Source organism: Tursiops truncatus, chromosome 6, assembly GCF_011762595.2.
Source record: "Tursiops truncatus isolate mTurTru1 chromosome 6, mTurTru1.mat.Y, whole genome shotgun sequence".
NCBI classification, from domain to species: Eukaryota; Metazoa; Chordata; class Mammalia; order Artiodactyla; family Delphinidae; genus Tursiops; species Tursiops truncatus.
In genome coordinates this window covers 11,146,186-11,160,281 of record NC_047039.1, presented here as the reverse complement: position 1 = coordinate 11,160,281, position 14,096 = coordinate 11,146,186, and the positions used below count along the sequence as shown (strand labels likewise).

At 41.2% G+C, this 14,096-nt stretch overlaps 1 protein-coding gene across 1 annotated transcript in view; it reads right to left on the bottom strand.

Moving 5' to 3' along the window:
• Positions 1–8,634: 8,634 nt before the first annotated feature.
• Positions 8,635–14,096, bottom strand: part of NUGGC (nuclear GTPase, germinal center associated) — a 47,131-nt gene continuing 41,669 nt past the window's right edge. The window contains exons 18-19 of the mRNA XM_004317512.4: positions 12,257–12,347; positions 8,635–8,863 (exon numbers count right to left, since the gene is read on the bottom strand). Of these exons, the coding sequence (XP_004317560.1) occupies positions 8,718–8,863; positions 12,257–12,347 (237 nt within the window). The 3' untranslated portion in view covers positions 8,635–8,717. The remainder of the gene's footprint in view (positions 8,864–12,256; positions 12,348–14,096) is intronic.

Here is a 14,096-nt window from a genome sequence, read left to right as displayed (position 1 = left end):
ATAAAAATCAGAGATGGAGACAGAGATATCTGTATAAGAATATTCCCTACGATATTATTTACAGTGGAGAAAAACAGCACCATATAAATGTCCAACCATAGGAAAATGGTAAATTAAAGGGTAGTACATCTATACATCAGAATACTGTGTGGCATTTAAAGCTGTGTTTTCAAAAACTATTGTTTTCCCTGCCCACCTCCCAGTCTTCTGCACAATATAAATTCTCCCCTGGTCTCCTCTAGAATCAAGGCCTGGCTTGAACCCCAGTCTTGCTGTTTCTGATGGTAGCATCCTGCCTAACTCTAGCCAGTGTCCCATTTCCTGGGACGATGGATCAGTTGTGACCTACAACCTTGATGGAGCCCGTGGGCTAGACTAAGGACCAAATGAAAGACTCTTTTTTTTTTTTAATTGAAGTATAGTTGATTTACAATGTTGTGTTTGTTTCTGGTGTACAGCACAGTGATTCATTTATACATATATATATTCTTTTTTCATATTCTTTTCCATTATGGTTTATTACAGGATATTGAATATAGTTCTCTGTGCTATACAGTAGGTCCTTTTTTTGTTTATTTTATATATAGTATAGTGTGTATCTGCTAACCCCAAACTCTTAATTTATCCCTCTCCCACCCCCTTTCCCTCCTTACAACCACCAGTCTGTTCTCTATGTCTGTGATTCTGTTTCATAGATAGGTTCATTTGTGTCATATTTATTTATTTATTTATTTATTTTTGGCTGCGTTGGAGCTTCACTGATGCGTGCAGGCTTTCTCTAGTTGCGGCGAGTGGGGCTACTCTTCTTTGTGGTGCATGGGCTTCTCATTGCAGTGGCTTCTCTTGTTACGGAGCATGGGCTCTGGGCGTGTGGGCTTTAGTAGTTGTGGCTCATGGGCTTAGTTGCTCCACAGCATGTGGGATCTTCCCGGACCAGTGCTTGAACCCATGTCCCCTGCATTGGTAGGCAGATTCTTAACCACTGTGCCACCAGGGAAGTCCCTGTTTCATATTTTAGATTCCACATATAAGTGATATCATATGGCATTTGTCTTTCTCTTTCTGACTTACTTCACTTAGTATGATAATCTCTAGGTCCATCCATGTTGCTATAAGTGGCATTATTTCATTGTTTTTTTATGGCTGAGTAGTATTCCATTGTATATATGTACCACATCTTCTTTATCTGTTCATCTGTTGATGGACATTTAGGCTGCTTCCATGTCTTGGCTATTGTAAATAATGCTGCTATGAACATTGGGGTGCATGTATCTTTTAGAATTAAGGTTTTCATTTTTTCTGGATATATGCCCAGAATTGGGATTGCTGGATCATTTGGCAACTCGATTTTTAGTTTTTTAAGGAACCTCCATACTGTTCTCCATAATGGCTGCACCAATTTACATTCTCACCAATAGTGTAGGATGGTTCGCTTTTCTCCACACCCTCTCCAGCATTTATTGTTTGTAGACTTTTTAATCATGTCCATTCTGACCGGTGCAAATGAAAGACGCTTGCTCCCGACATCGACCACCTGAACCAGCAGCTCTTGTTCCTGAATCTCCTGTATTCCTCTTGATTCCACCCTTCGTGTGTAAGCTTTGTATAAGCTTTCCCGTTCTTTCTGGCATCTGTTCTGATCTTCTCTCCTGGATTCTTGTTAGCATCAGCCAGGACTCAAAACTCTGCCCCAGCTTCTTCCCCATTTGTTCTGCTCTGCCAGCTAAGTGCCTTCCTAACAGACAGCTCTCAGTTATGTTCTTCAGGCAGTTAACAAACAGCCCCACTGCCAGTGCCAGCTCCGACTAACTTACTAAGCTTTGGCTGGAGTCAACTCTACACCTCCTGTTAGCAATGAGGTAATTTTATTTGGGAAAAACTAAGATTTGGAGGAGAGAGATATAAATCCAACAAGATGTTAGTCTGCAGACCTCACTTTGCACAGAGGTTATTTAGAAGTGTGTTGTTTACTTTCCAAATATTTGGAGATTTTCCAGATTTCTTTCTGTTATTGATTTCTAATTTAATTCCACTGTGGTCAGGGAATAAACTCTGTATGATTTCAATACTTTTAAACTTATTGGGACTTGTTTTGTGGATCAGGATAGGGTCTATCTCGGTAAATGTTCCAAGTACACTAAAATGAATGTGTACTCTGATGCCGTTGAGTAGAATGCTCTATAAATATCAATTTATAATGTTGGTTGCTACGTTATTCAAGTATTCTATATCCTTTCTGAGTTTCTCTACTTGTTCTATCAACTAACAAGAGGGGGTATTGAAATATCTAACTGTAATTGTGGATTTGGCTTTTTCTCCTTTGAGGTCTATCAGCTTTTGCTTCATGTACTTTGAAACTGTTTGTGGTGTACAGTTAGGATTGTTATATACTCTTGATGAATTAACCATTATGTCACTGTTCAATGACTCTCTTTATCCCTGAAATCAATACTTTGTCTGATATTAATATAGCAACTCTAACTTTATGTTAGGATTTGAAGTATATATTTTCTATCTTTTTACTTTCAACCTACTTGTGTCTTTATATTTAAAGTGGGTTTCTTCCCCTTTCTGAGAGCTTCATGATGGCGAATCATACTTCCACTTGCCACCATGCCAGGCCCCATGCCCTACAAGGACATAGCTCCATTATTCAGGACCTTGCCTTATATATCTCTTCATTTGGCTATTGATTTGTGTCCTTTTTTTAATAAATCAGTAATCTAGTGAGTAATAAAATAAATAAATAAAGTGTGTTTCTTGTAGGCAACACATAGTTGGGTCTTGCTTTTTTCAATCCAATATGATAATCTCTGCCTTTTAATTAGTGTTTTAGGTCAGTTACATTTAATGTAATTATTTATATGGTTGGGTTTAAATCTACCATCTGGCTATGTGTTTCTATTTTACCGTCTTTTATTTGTTCCTTTGGTCCTTTTCCTGCCTTTTTTAGGATTATTCAAGTATTTTTAATATTCCATTTTACTGCCTTTAGCAGCTTATTAGACATATCTTTCTTCTGAGTTTCTAGTAATTACTCTTGGGTTTATAGTATACATCTTTAACTTATCACACTCTATCTTCAAGTAGTATTATATCACTTTAGATATAAAATCCTTACAATATATTCCATTTCTCCTTTCCTGGCCTTGTGCTGTTATCATACTGATACATTTTACTTCTACATGTTATAAACCCTGTGGTACACTGTTGTTCTTTTTGCTTTAAACAATATTTTAAATCTTTCAGAGATGAAAGGAAAGTGATAAAGTCTTATATATTTACCCACACATTTACTATTTCAGTGTACTTCATTTCTCTATGAAGATCAAAAATTCCATCCGGTACCATTATCCTTCTGAATGAAGGACATTCTTTAATATTTCCTTTTCTTAATGTATTTATTTTATTTGTTTATTTTTGGCTGCTTTGGGTCTTCATTGCTGCACACGGGCTTTCTCTAGTTGCAGTGAGTGGGGGGCTACTGTTCGTTTCAGTGCGCATGCTTCTCATTGTGGTGGCTTCTCTTGTTGTGGAGCATGGGCTCTAGGCACGTGGAGTTCAGTAGTTGTGGCACGGGGGCTCAGTAATTGTGGCTCATGGGCTCTAGCGCGCAGGCTCAGTAGTTGTGGCACACAGGCTTAGTTGCTCCGCGGCATGTGGGATCTTCCCAGACGAGGGATCGAACCCATGTCCCCTGCATTGGCAGGTGGACTCTTAACCACTGCGCCACCAGGGAAGTCCTCTTTTTTAAAATTAATTTTTATTGGAGTATAGTTGATTTACAATGTTGTGTTCGTTTCTGCTGTACCGCAAAGTGAATCAGTTATACATATACATATATCCACTCTTTTATAGATATTTTTTCCCATATAGGTCATTACAGAGTATTGAGTAGGGTTCCCTGTGCTATACAGTAGGTTCTTATTAGTTATCTATTAACATTTCTTATAATATGAATCTTCTGGTAATGAATTCATTCAGCTTTTGTATGTCTGACAAAGTCTGTATCACCTGTCTTTTGAAAAATGTTTTTGCTGGGTGTAGAATTCTCGGTTAATGGTTTTGTTTTGTTTGTCCTTTCAGTTCTTTAAAGAGATCATTTCTCTCTCTTCTGGATTGCATTGCCTTTGATGAGAAGTCTGCTGTCATTCTTATCTTTATTCCTCTGTGTTTAATATCTTCCCCCACACACACTGGCTTTATGATTTTCTCTTCATTACTGGTGGTTTTCAGCAATTTTTTTATGGTGTGTCTTGGTGAGATTTTCCTGTTTTCTTGTGCTTGGGATTCACTGAGCATCTTGAATCTTTAACTTTATAGTTTCTATAAAGTTTGGGAAATTCTCAGCCATTGTCCTTTTAAATGTTTTTTTTTTTTCCATATCTGCATCTCTTTCCTATCCTTCTGTGATTCCAGTAACACATATTTTAGGTTGCTTTATGATGTCTCATAATTCACTGATACTCTGTTCTTTTTTTTCTTCAGTTTTTTTCCTCTCTGTGTTTCATTTTGACTGTATTCTGTTATGCTGTCTTCAGGGGCACTCTTCTTTTCTCTCTTTTTTTTTCAGCTTTACTGAGGTAAAATTGACAAAATTGTAAGATACTTGAAGAGTACAACATGATGGTTTGGTATGATTTGATATACATATACATTGTAAAAGGATTTCCTCCATCAAGTTAATTAACTAGCACATCCATCACCTCACATATTTACCTTTTTAAAAAAGTAAACTTTTTTTTTAAACAGCATCTATCCTGCTGTTAATTCCAGCTGAACATTAAATTTTTTTTATCTCGAGAAGTTCAGTTTGGGTCTTTTTCATTTCTTTCATTTCTCTCCTCACTGAGTTTATCTTTTATCCTATCTTCTTGAGCATTTGGAGTAAATTTGTAATAGCCATTTTAATATCCTTGTCTACTAATTCTGTCACCTGAGTCATTTCTGGGTCTGCTTCTACTGATTTTTCTCTTCACTGTGGGTCATATTTCCCTGCTTCCTTGCGTATCCGGTAATTTTTGTTTTGATGTCATACCTTGTGAAATTTCCATCGTTGGGTGCTGGAATTTTTATTCCTTTCAATGCTATCATGTTTCGTTTTGGGATGCAGTTATTTGAAAACAGTTTGATCCTTCTGAAGCTTGTTTTTAAACTTTGTTAGGGGGTGCACAGCAACCTTTAATCTGGGACTATTTTGGCCCCGATATTAAGGCAATATTCTTCTGAGAACTCTACTTGGCACCCCATGTGTATGAGGGTCTTTCCACCAAGGCTGCCCCTAGCTTGATGTGAGATTTAGTTATTTTTCTGGCTGCTCCTTTCCAGTGGTTCTTTCTGGGCAGTTGCATGTGCTAGTCAGTACTCAGTTAAGATTCAAGGGAAACCTGCTTCATACCTCTGGAGCTTTCTCTCTGTACATCTCTTTTCTTCGTGGTACTCACCCTGTGAATTCTAACCACCTTGGACTCGCCAAACTCTGAACTCTGTCTCAACTCAGGGAGACCTGAGGCTCTGTCTGGATTCTGCCTTCCTGTATTGTGGCCTGGAAACTCTATTCAGGCAGCAGAATGGGCAATTGTAGGGCTCACCATTTTGGTCTCCCTTCTGGCAGGGATCCTTGTCCTGCACTATTATTTTCTCCTACCTGAAAACCGTTGTTTCATAAATCTTGCTTGGTTTTTTTTTTTTAGTGGCTTAAGGCCAGAGGGTAAATCTGGTCCCTGTTACTCAAGCATGGCTGGAAGTAGAAGTCATCCACATTCCTCAATTGAAATATAAAAAGTGAAACTGTGCAAACTGCAATGGAACTGTATGTGTTTAGAATTTTTAAATGAAAAGGAAGCACTGAGACCCACCTAACCTACATGGATGAATCCTTTTTTATCTTACTCAGGGAAAAAAAAACCCACCAAAATAAGAAGGGAAGAATTTTAAAATTCTAGAATTTTAAAGACGCAAAAGATTTAAAAACCATCCAGGTCATCTCCCTCATTTGGTATATGAGAAAATGAAATCTGAGAGATGTTAAGGAATTGTCAAAAGTCATATTAGTAGTGGGAAGAGCTGGGCTTAGCCAAGTATCCCAATAAAGAAGCCATTAAACCATGCCACTTCTGTTCTGCCCCCAAATAATAACCATTTATCAAGTAGTCTTGAGTACAGTGTGTCAAAAGCATTCTTTTTTTTTTTTTTTTTTTTTTTGCGGTACGCGGGCCTGTCACTGTTGTGCCTCTCCCATTGCGGAGCACAGACTCCGGACGCGCAGGCTCAGCGGCCATGGCTCACGGGCCCAGCCGCTCCGCGGCGTGTGGGATCTTCCCAGACCAGGGCACAAACCCGTGTCCCCCTGCATCGGCAGGCGGACTCTCAACCCCTGCGCCACCAGGGAAGCCCCCAAAAGCATTCTTGAAAGCATTATTTTAAACTTCCTGGCACCCCTAGTAGTTTCAAGGTAGGTATTACTGTTTTCATATTTTAGAGATAAATAGCCTGAAGCTGAGGGAGTTTAAATGATTTGTGTTTCTCGGGGGTTCTTGAAATACTTCTGGGGTCTGGTAGGTCAAACTACTTTTATACTAGAATTAGGACGTTTTATGCCTTTTTCTTTTTACCATGTTGACCCTTACATGGAAGGTTTAAAAACAAAGATAGTAAAACCACTTGCACCTTAGCATGAACCAAGGCAATGCCACCAAACTATTCTAGTAACTATTGTATTTCTCACTATTCTGCACTTGCAGTTAAAATAAAAAAAGGCCAGTTTCACTTTCAAATGTTCTTAGTGAAATATTATGTTATTAATTCTATTCATTATTGACCCTTAAGTAGATGCCAATTTAGGTGACAGAATGGGGAGTACACTTAAAGCCCTCCTACTGCCTCAAAGAAAAGCACTTGTATGGTTCAGTTGTGAGTTGAACTTGACAGTATTTTCATGGAACATCATTTTTGTTTCAAATGGCATTTGACAGACAAACTATGGTTAATCATACCTAGTTATATGGTGGACATTTTCTCGAAAATGAACAAAATGAAACTATCACTTCAAAGAAAACACCTGACAGTACTTGTTGCCAATGATAAGCTGAACTTTTAGGGGAAAATGGATATTTATAAAACTTGTATCTTCCACCACGAGCTTGACAGATTCCCAGTACTTCAAAACTTTCCTGGTGAAGTTGGTGGAGATATCAACAAATATGATTTTTAGTATTATATAGTGAAATGTCAACATTTGGAAGGTCTGCTTAACCCAGTGAATGAATGTTTTCAAAATGACCAACGCCTGACACCACAATTGGTAAAAGATACATTCAGAATATGAGATAGAAATGTATTTTAATGTAACAGGATATAAAAAAAAATTCACTAGTATGATTTCAGATTCCACACTGCAACTAACCTTTAAGAAACTACCACTTGTCAAGACTGTAGTATCAAAGAAGACATCCAGAAATGACCTAAGAGTCTATTAAAAGACTCTTCCGTATTCCACCTCTGTATCTGTGAGACTGTATTTTTTTCATATTCATTGTCCAAAAAGATTGCAACAGATTGAATGCAGAGACAGATAAGGGAATCCAGCTGTCTTCTATTAAGCCAGAGAATAAAGAGATTTGCAGAAGTGTAAAATAACATCACTCTTCTTCACTAAATTTTTTTGAAAACTTTTTTTCATAAAAGTATGTTATTTATGAAAGCATGTAGTGGGTTTATTATTGTCATTTTAAAATGAATTAGTAAATAATTATTTACAATTTTTCTTGGTTTTAATTCTGAGTACAGTATATATCAACCGATATAACCCACATCAAAAAATCTCTTTATAAGGTTCTCAGTAATTTTTAAGAGTGGGGTCCTGAGATCAAAATGTTTGAGAAGTGCTCATTTTAGGTAACAATCCTGAGAAGTGGTAAAGCCGGGTCTCTTATCTGTCTGGCTCTCAACCCACAGAACAACCCATGCTGTTTCCATGGCACAATGTTACCTCCTTACCCAAAAGTCTCATCAGTATTAAAAGGGCAAATAGAATTGGGTCCCTAAAGCTTTATTTTGCAATTTTTCCCCCAATATTTAAGTTTTTCAATGTTTATTTTTGGTGTTTGCTTTTTATTAAACTATAGTTGATATACAATGTTTTGTTAGTTTCTGGTGTACAGTAAAGCAATTCAGTTATATATATATATTCTTTTTCATATTCTTTCCATTATAATTTATTACAAGATATTGAATATAGCTCCCTGTACTCTACAGTAGGACCTTGTTGTTTATCCTTTTTACATATAGTACTTTGTACCTGCTAATCTCAAACTCCTAATGTATCCCTCCCCACCCCATTTCCCCTTTGGTAACCATAAGTTTGTTTTCTATGTCTGTGAGTCTGTTTCTGTTTCATAAGTGAGTTCATTTGTATCATATTTTAGATTCCACATATAAGTTTTTCGCTGTTTAGATATTTTTCTCCAGTAAAGCACAAGTTTCTTGTCCCTAAAGCTTTAGACCTTCGTGAGGGTTTCACGATGACTCTTTCTGGCAATAGTAGAAAAATGAAATGATGTTGCTTCGTACTCAGCTTATGACAGAAGTAACAATATACTGAGTTGTCTATAAAGCCCCCCAAAGTTGGGAGGTGTTCTTTATTAGGTTTTAACAAACAGTAGTAAATCTGATTATTTGCCTCCAGGTTTGAATTCCATGGTGCCAAGCCCCAAGAATTAAATCCATGTTTTGGGGGGGCCAGATTTGCTGGGGGACATTCTCAGAAGGAAATCTTGCATGCCCCTACGCAGCAGTGCATTCTCAGCAACCTCCCTCAGGCTCCTGTGCAGCTTCTCCATCTCCTTGTATTCACTTTTGACATCTACAGAAGAGCAGGAAGTAAGCGTTAGGCGTTAGTCTTTTTCAGAAACGTCCCCAGAAAACAAATCCCCCGAGAATCCTGTTCTGACCTCGGTCACCTGTCCCAGAATCTGAACTTGAGAATGGAGCTTAGAGATCAGACAGTCCAGTCAATATGTTTTATAAATAGCTCGATCAAACCAGGCATTCTTGCTCTTATCTTAAGGCTTATCTCAGCATAGGGGGCACCTTGAAAATAAACACAAACCTACCCATAAAAAAGGTCTGGGAAATCACTGAGTCTTTACAAAGGCCTCATAAGTGCTCAGTGGAAGGAGATACAAAGCACACCCCCCACAAAACCTCCCCCAGGTCTTTTCCAGGCATCTCTCTCTCCTTTTCCGATCTCTCTCCCCACAGCTGTGCCCGTTCTAAGGGAATCTGCTCTTACTTTCGGCATCTCAGGCTCTCAGCCCATGACCTGCAATCAAATGGTATCCTTCTGCTGGTTAATTTTATGTGTCCACTTGTCTGAGCTGTGGTGCCCAGATATTTGGTCAAATGTTATTCTGGTTGTTTCTGTCAGTATATTTTTGGATGAACTTTACAATTAAATCAGTGGACTCTGAGTAAAGCAGATTGCCCTCCGCAATGTGGGTGGGCCTCATCTAATCAGATGAAGATCTGACTAAAACAAAAGGCTGGTCTCCCCTGAGCAAGAGGGAATTAATTCTCCAGCAGACTGCTTTTGGACTTGAACTGCAAGTCTTTCTTGTATCTCCAGCCTGCTGGCCTCCCTTATCAGATTTCGGATGCACAACACTGCCATAGTTGCATGAGCCAATCCCTTAAAATGATCTCTTTCTCTCTCTCTATATGGACATACGTATACATTCTATGGTTCTGTTTCTTTGGAGAACCCTGACAAACACAGTCCTCTTTGAAGGGACACTTCAGACTGACCTTGGGGTTGGCTCTGGCATTGCTCCCGGAAGCCCCTCCATCGCCCTTGGCTCTATATGCCCGGCATCATGACTCAGACCCACCCACCCTGAGCTGGCCAGTGATGGGAGCCAAGACCTTGACCAAGAAGGGAGTCAGGGGCTTCCCTGGTGGCGCAGTGGTTGAGAGTCCGCCTGCCGGCGCAGGGGACGCGGGTTCGTGCCCCGGTCCGGGAAGATCCCACATGCCGCGGAGCGGCTGGGCCCGTGAGCCATGGCCGCTGAGCCTGCGCGTCCGGAGCCTGTGCTCCGCAACGGGAGAGGCCACAGCAGTGAGAGGCCCACGTACCGCAAAAAAAAAAAAAAAAAAAGGGAGTCAGAACCCTGAGTCTATTTGTCTTTCTCCTGAGTCTAGAAGGTCTCCCATTTCCTCACTGCCTCTTAAATCGTATTTATCCTTCCAGGCTCCATTCTAGGGCCCAGCTTACTTGAAGCTACCCCAGTGTCCCAGCCCTGAATAACCACTGTCTTCTGCACTGTGGGAATAACAGTCTGGTGCCCAAGTGCATCCCCTCCCTCAGGTTTTTGTTTAAATGTCACATTTCCAGTGAGACCTTCCCTGGCCACCCTGGCCCCTCCTCCGGGACCTCTCTCTCTCCTTCCCTGCTTTATTTTTCTCCATAGCATGTATCGCTCTTTGGCTTGCCACACACTTTATTTATTCTGCTTCCCGTCTACCTTCTGCCCTCTGGGTTGTAAGCTCCATGAAGATGGAGATTTTTGTCTGTACTGGTCACTGCTGTACCCTCAGTACCTAGAACACTGCCCAGCACCTAGGAGGGGGCTGTGGTTTCTCGTAGCGTGAATGCATATGACCTGCTATTGTGATTTACAGTTTTGCACATCTTGTCTTAACAACCAGCTAAGACTCAGAGCAGGCACTGTTTCAGACCTCTTTGGTACCTGGCACAGTACTCCCTACATAGTGTATATTCGCTGGTGATGGGAAGAAAAGGAGACGGTCTTAAATTATGGCAAAGAGTAATTTACATCAAACTCAGGGGAACATTTTCTGTCTGTGAGACCTGGAGAGTCGGAAGACCTTTGACCACTTCGAGGCGGGGAGGGTTCTTAAAAGAAGACACGATTGGGTGACTCTAATCTTAAAACAGGTTCAAGACAGATGGTCATGGGAAAGACCGATAAATTGCAGTGCAAGGGTGTCATATCTCCTTCCCAGAGACCACTGGGAACAGGTTAGACGGCCGTCTCACCAGCCAGAATTGGGAAAGAACGATGATTTCCAAAGAAATACGTTAAGTGCAGGACAGACCTTTAGAAGCGGAAATTGTGGCTTTTTCTTTGGAAATAGCCCTGACCACTTTCACCCTGATGGACTCACCAAAGGCAGCAGCTCTTTTTTTTTCCAAGCAGGCAACTGTGCACATAGTTTAAAACCTAAAAGACCCAGTGCAAAGCGAGTCTCTGCCCTCCCCATTCTCCAGCCTCCAGTTCCCCTCCTTAGAGGCGACCAGTGTGACCAGTTGCTGTGTATCCCATATACAGACAGGAACATATGCTTTTCCTTTTTTCTCTCTCACAAATGGCAACACATTACATGCTTTTTTTACTTTACAATATATCTTGGAGCTTGTTTCTTACAGCTACATATAAAGCTGCTTTTTTTTTAACCAGTTGCGAGGTCCTCTACTAGTGGTGTAGCTAAGTGAGCTTAACCATCACGACCCCTAAGTCTATGGACGGATCTCTGAGGTCTTGACACCATGAACAATGCTGCCCTGAATAACCTTGTGCACGTGCCACTCTGCCATGTATGAGGATATCAGAGGATAAATGCCTAGAAGAAGGATGGCTGGGCCAAAGGATGTGCACATTTTTAATTTTGCTAGCAATTGCCCAGTCGCTGTTTGCACCAGTTTACACTTTCCGGTTTACACCAGGGGACCTGGTGGAGCCCATGGTGTGAAGGGGAGATGGTTGCCTGTACCACATGCCCCTGGTGCTGCATCCCCAGCTTCCTGGTGGATGAAAACAAACCTTCTCCACCACAACCAGAAAATGAGGCTTCTCATGGGAAGATATCAATCTAAAAGAATGGGTTTATGGAGACACCAGGACAGAGGTATGGATTTGACTTTGCCGCTTTCCAGCTACGGATCCTCAGCACATTATCTAAGTTTCTGTTTCTGCATCTGCAAAATGGAGCAAGAATGCCTGCCCCTGAGGGTGAATGTAAGAATGTGGTGAGACGTTGTACACAAAACCCGAATATAATGCTTGGTCTCAGCTGGGTGCTCAGCAAAGGAGGGGGCAGTCTTGTTCTTATCATCTCCATCCCTTGCCCTAGAAATTCTTCCTAACTTAATTTCTTTAAATCCAGCAAAGAGCAACCACAGTTTGGGGGGTAGGGGTGTGGCATCATCACCCTTTATGCAAAGGTTGTATGTATTTACCTGCAAGCTCCTTGTAGAGCCCATCCCCCTGGGACGAAGCAAGGGTCAGCATGGTGGTGACGCTGCCCTTCACCTTCTCCGTGATTCCATTCTACACGACAAAGGACGGTCATTCTGTTAGGAGGGCACAGCCTAAGGGAAAGGAATCTCATGAAAGGGACCCCACCCAATCCCCCAGCCAGAGAGTGTTAGCGACTGGGGTTGTCTTTTGGCAACTTTTTCAAAGTTTGCGTTTTGGCACATTTTTCAAAGTCAGGTCCAAGGGTGGACTGCTTGAGAATACCCTGGGTGACCAGAGTCATCAGGACAACATTTCTGAGGGGTCCCACCCCCTGAGGGGTCCTAGACTCGTGGAAATTGTACCTCTGATGCTGAATGACCAAATCAGGAGTAACGAGGAGGCACAGAGGCGTGGTGGGGGGAGAACAGCCACCGCAGAGACAGAAAAAGAGGCAAAGCGAGGGTCACCGTCCCATTGTCCTATTATGCATTTAGTTACTGCGTAAATGTTTGTTGACCTCCTACATTTCATAATACACCATTAATATATAACTTTCCAACTACCTGAGAAATGTCTTCTTGCTACTCTCAGTCGTTCTATCAACTAAAACCAGTTTTCCTCTTCTAAGCATCTCTTGCCTCCCGTTGAAAAACACTGGACTCTCCACTAGCCTGACAGAGCCTAGTTTTGAACCTGCATCTCCTGACTCCAAGTCTTATGGTCTTTTCTTCAATGCACCAGGCTGGGAACCCAAAGCTCTAATCTCGGCTGCATCTGTGAACCTTCTTCTAGTACCTCAGGCCCTTGGCCTCAGCTTCCTTGTTTGTGAGATCAGAGAATGGGAACCCTCTGTGGTCTTGCCCAGTTTCACCTTCCTGCATGGCTGTCATTTAAGATACGTTTGTACATGCTCAACGTGCTAATCATTTTTCCGTGGAATTGTTTTCTTGGGCACCTTAAGGGCCGGTTTTTAAACATTCAGTGGGGATTGGCAGCTGTAGAGTTTGGCAAATTTTCTGCAGATATTTGTAGTCGGTGGTAATATGTTAAATGATGGAAACTAAACCACACCTGGTAAATGAGATACCTCTTAGCCTGGTCCAAGAGATATTACATGCCTTGTGTTGTGGAGAAATGTATTTTCCATAACGGTGGTGAAGCGGGGAGAGGAGATTGTGCAGAAGCAGGTTTCAGGAAGCAGGCTGGTTCAGAGGTGGACGGAAATAGCAAGGAGCCGGGGTCCTCAGGAGGTTGGGAGAGAGTCAGCTAAGCCTGCACTGAGGCTGATGAATTTGCAAACCCTATTGGCTTAGGGCCTGGGGTGGGTGGGGGGCAGCCAGCAGTACCTTGGACTAAAACAAAGAATTTATATTACTTGGGGAGGGGTTGGCTAGCTAAGAGACCCAGGGCTGGGATAAGATCATCCAAGCGTACTTGACAGAAGCATTTAGGTTTGAGGAAACTGTTAGGAACTGTCTTCTGAGATAGACAGCGTCACGCCTAAATCTATGCCAGGGACTGTAACAGACTGACCTATAATAGTTGACTGGCATTTATCTATTGGTATTTTATGTAGACAAGTCATTTTCCCTCATTTAAAAAAAAAAAAATCTGTCTTAAGATTATGCTATTGCTGGAGCCAGGTTATCTGTTCCCAAATCCCCGCTCTGTAACTTACTAGCTGTGTGACCTCTTGATACACCTCTCTTTGCCTCTGTTTTCTCATCTGTAAAATGGGAACAATAATAGTATACTTCACAGAGTTACTGGGGATTCAATGAACTCATGTTTGTGAAGAGCTTAGGATCCCCTCTAGATATTACAGTTGTCCTAGTGATG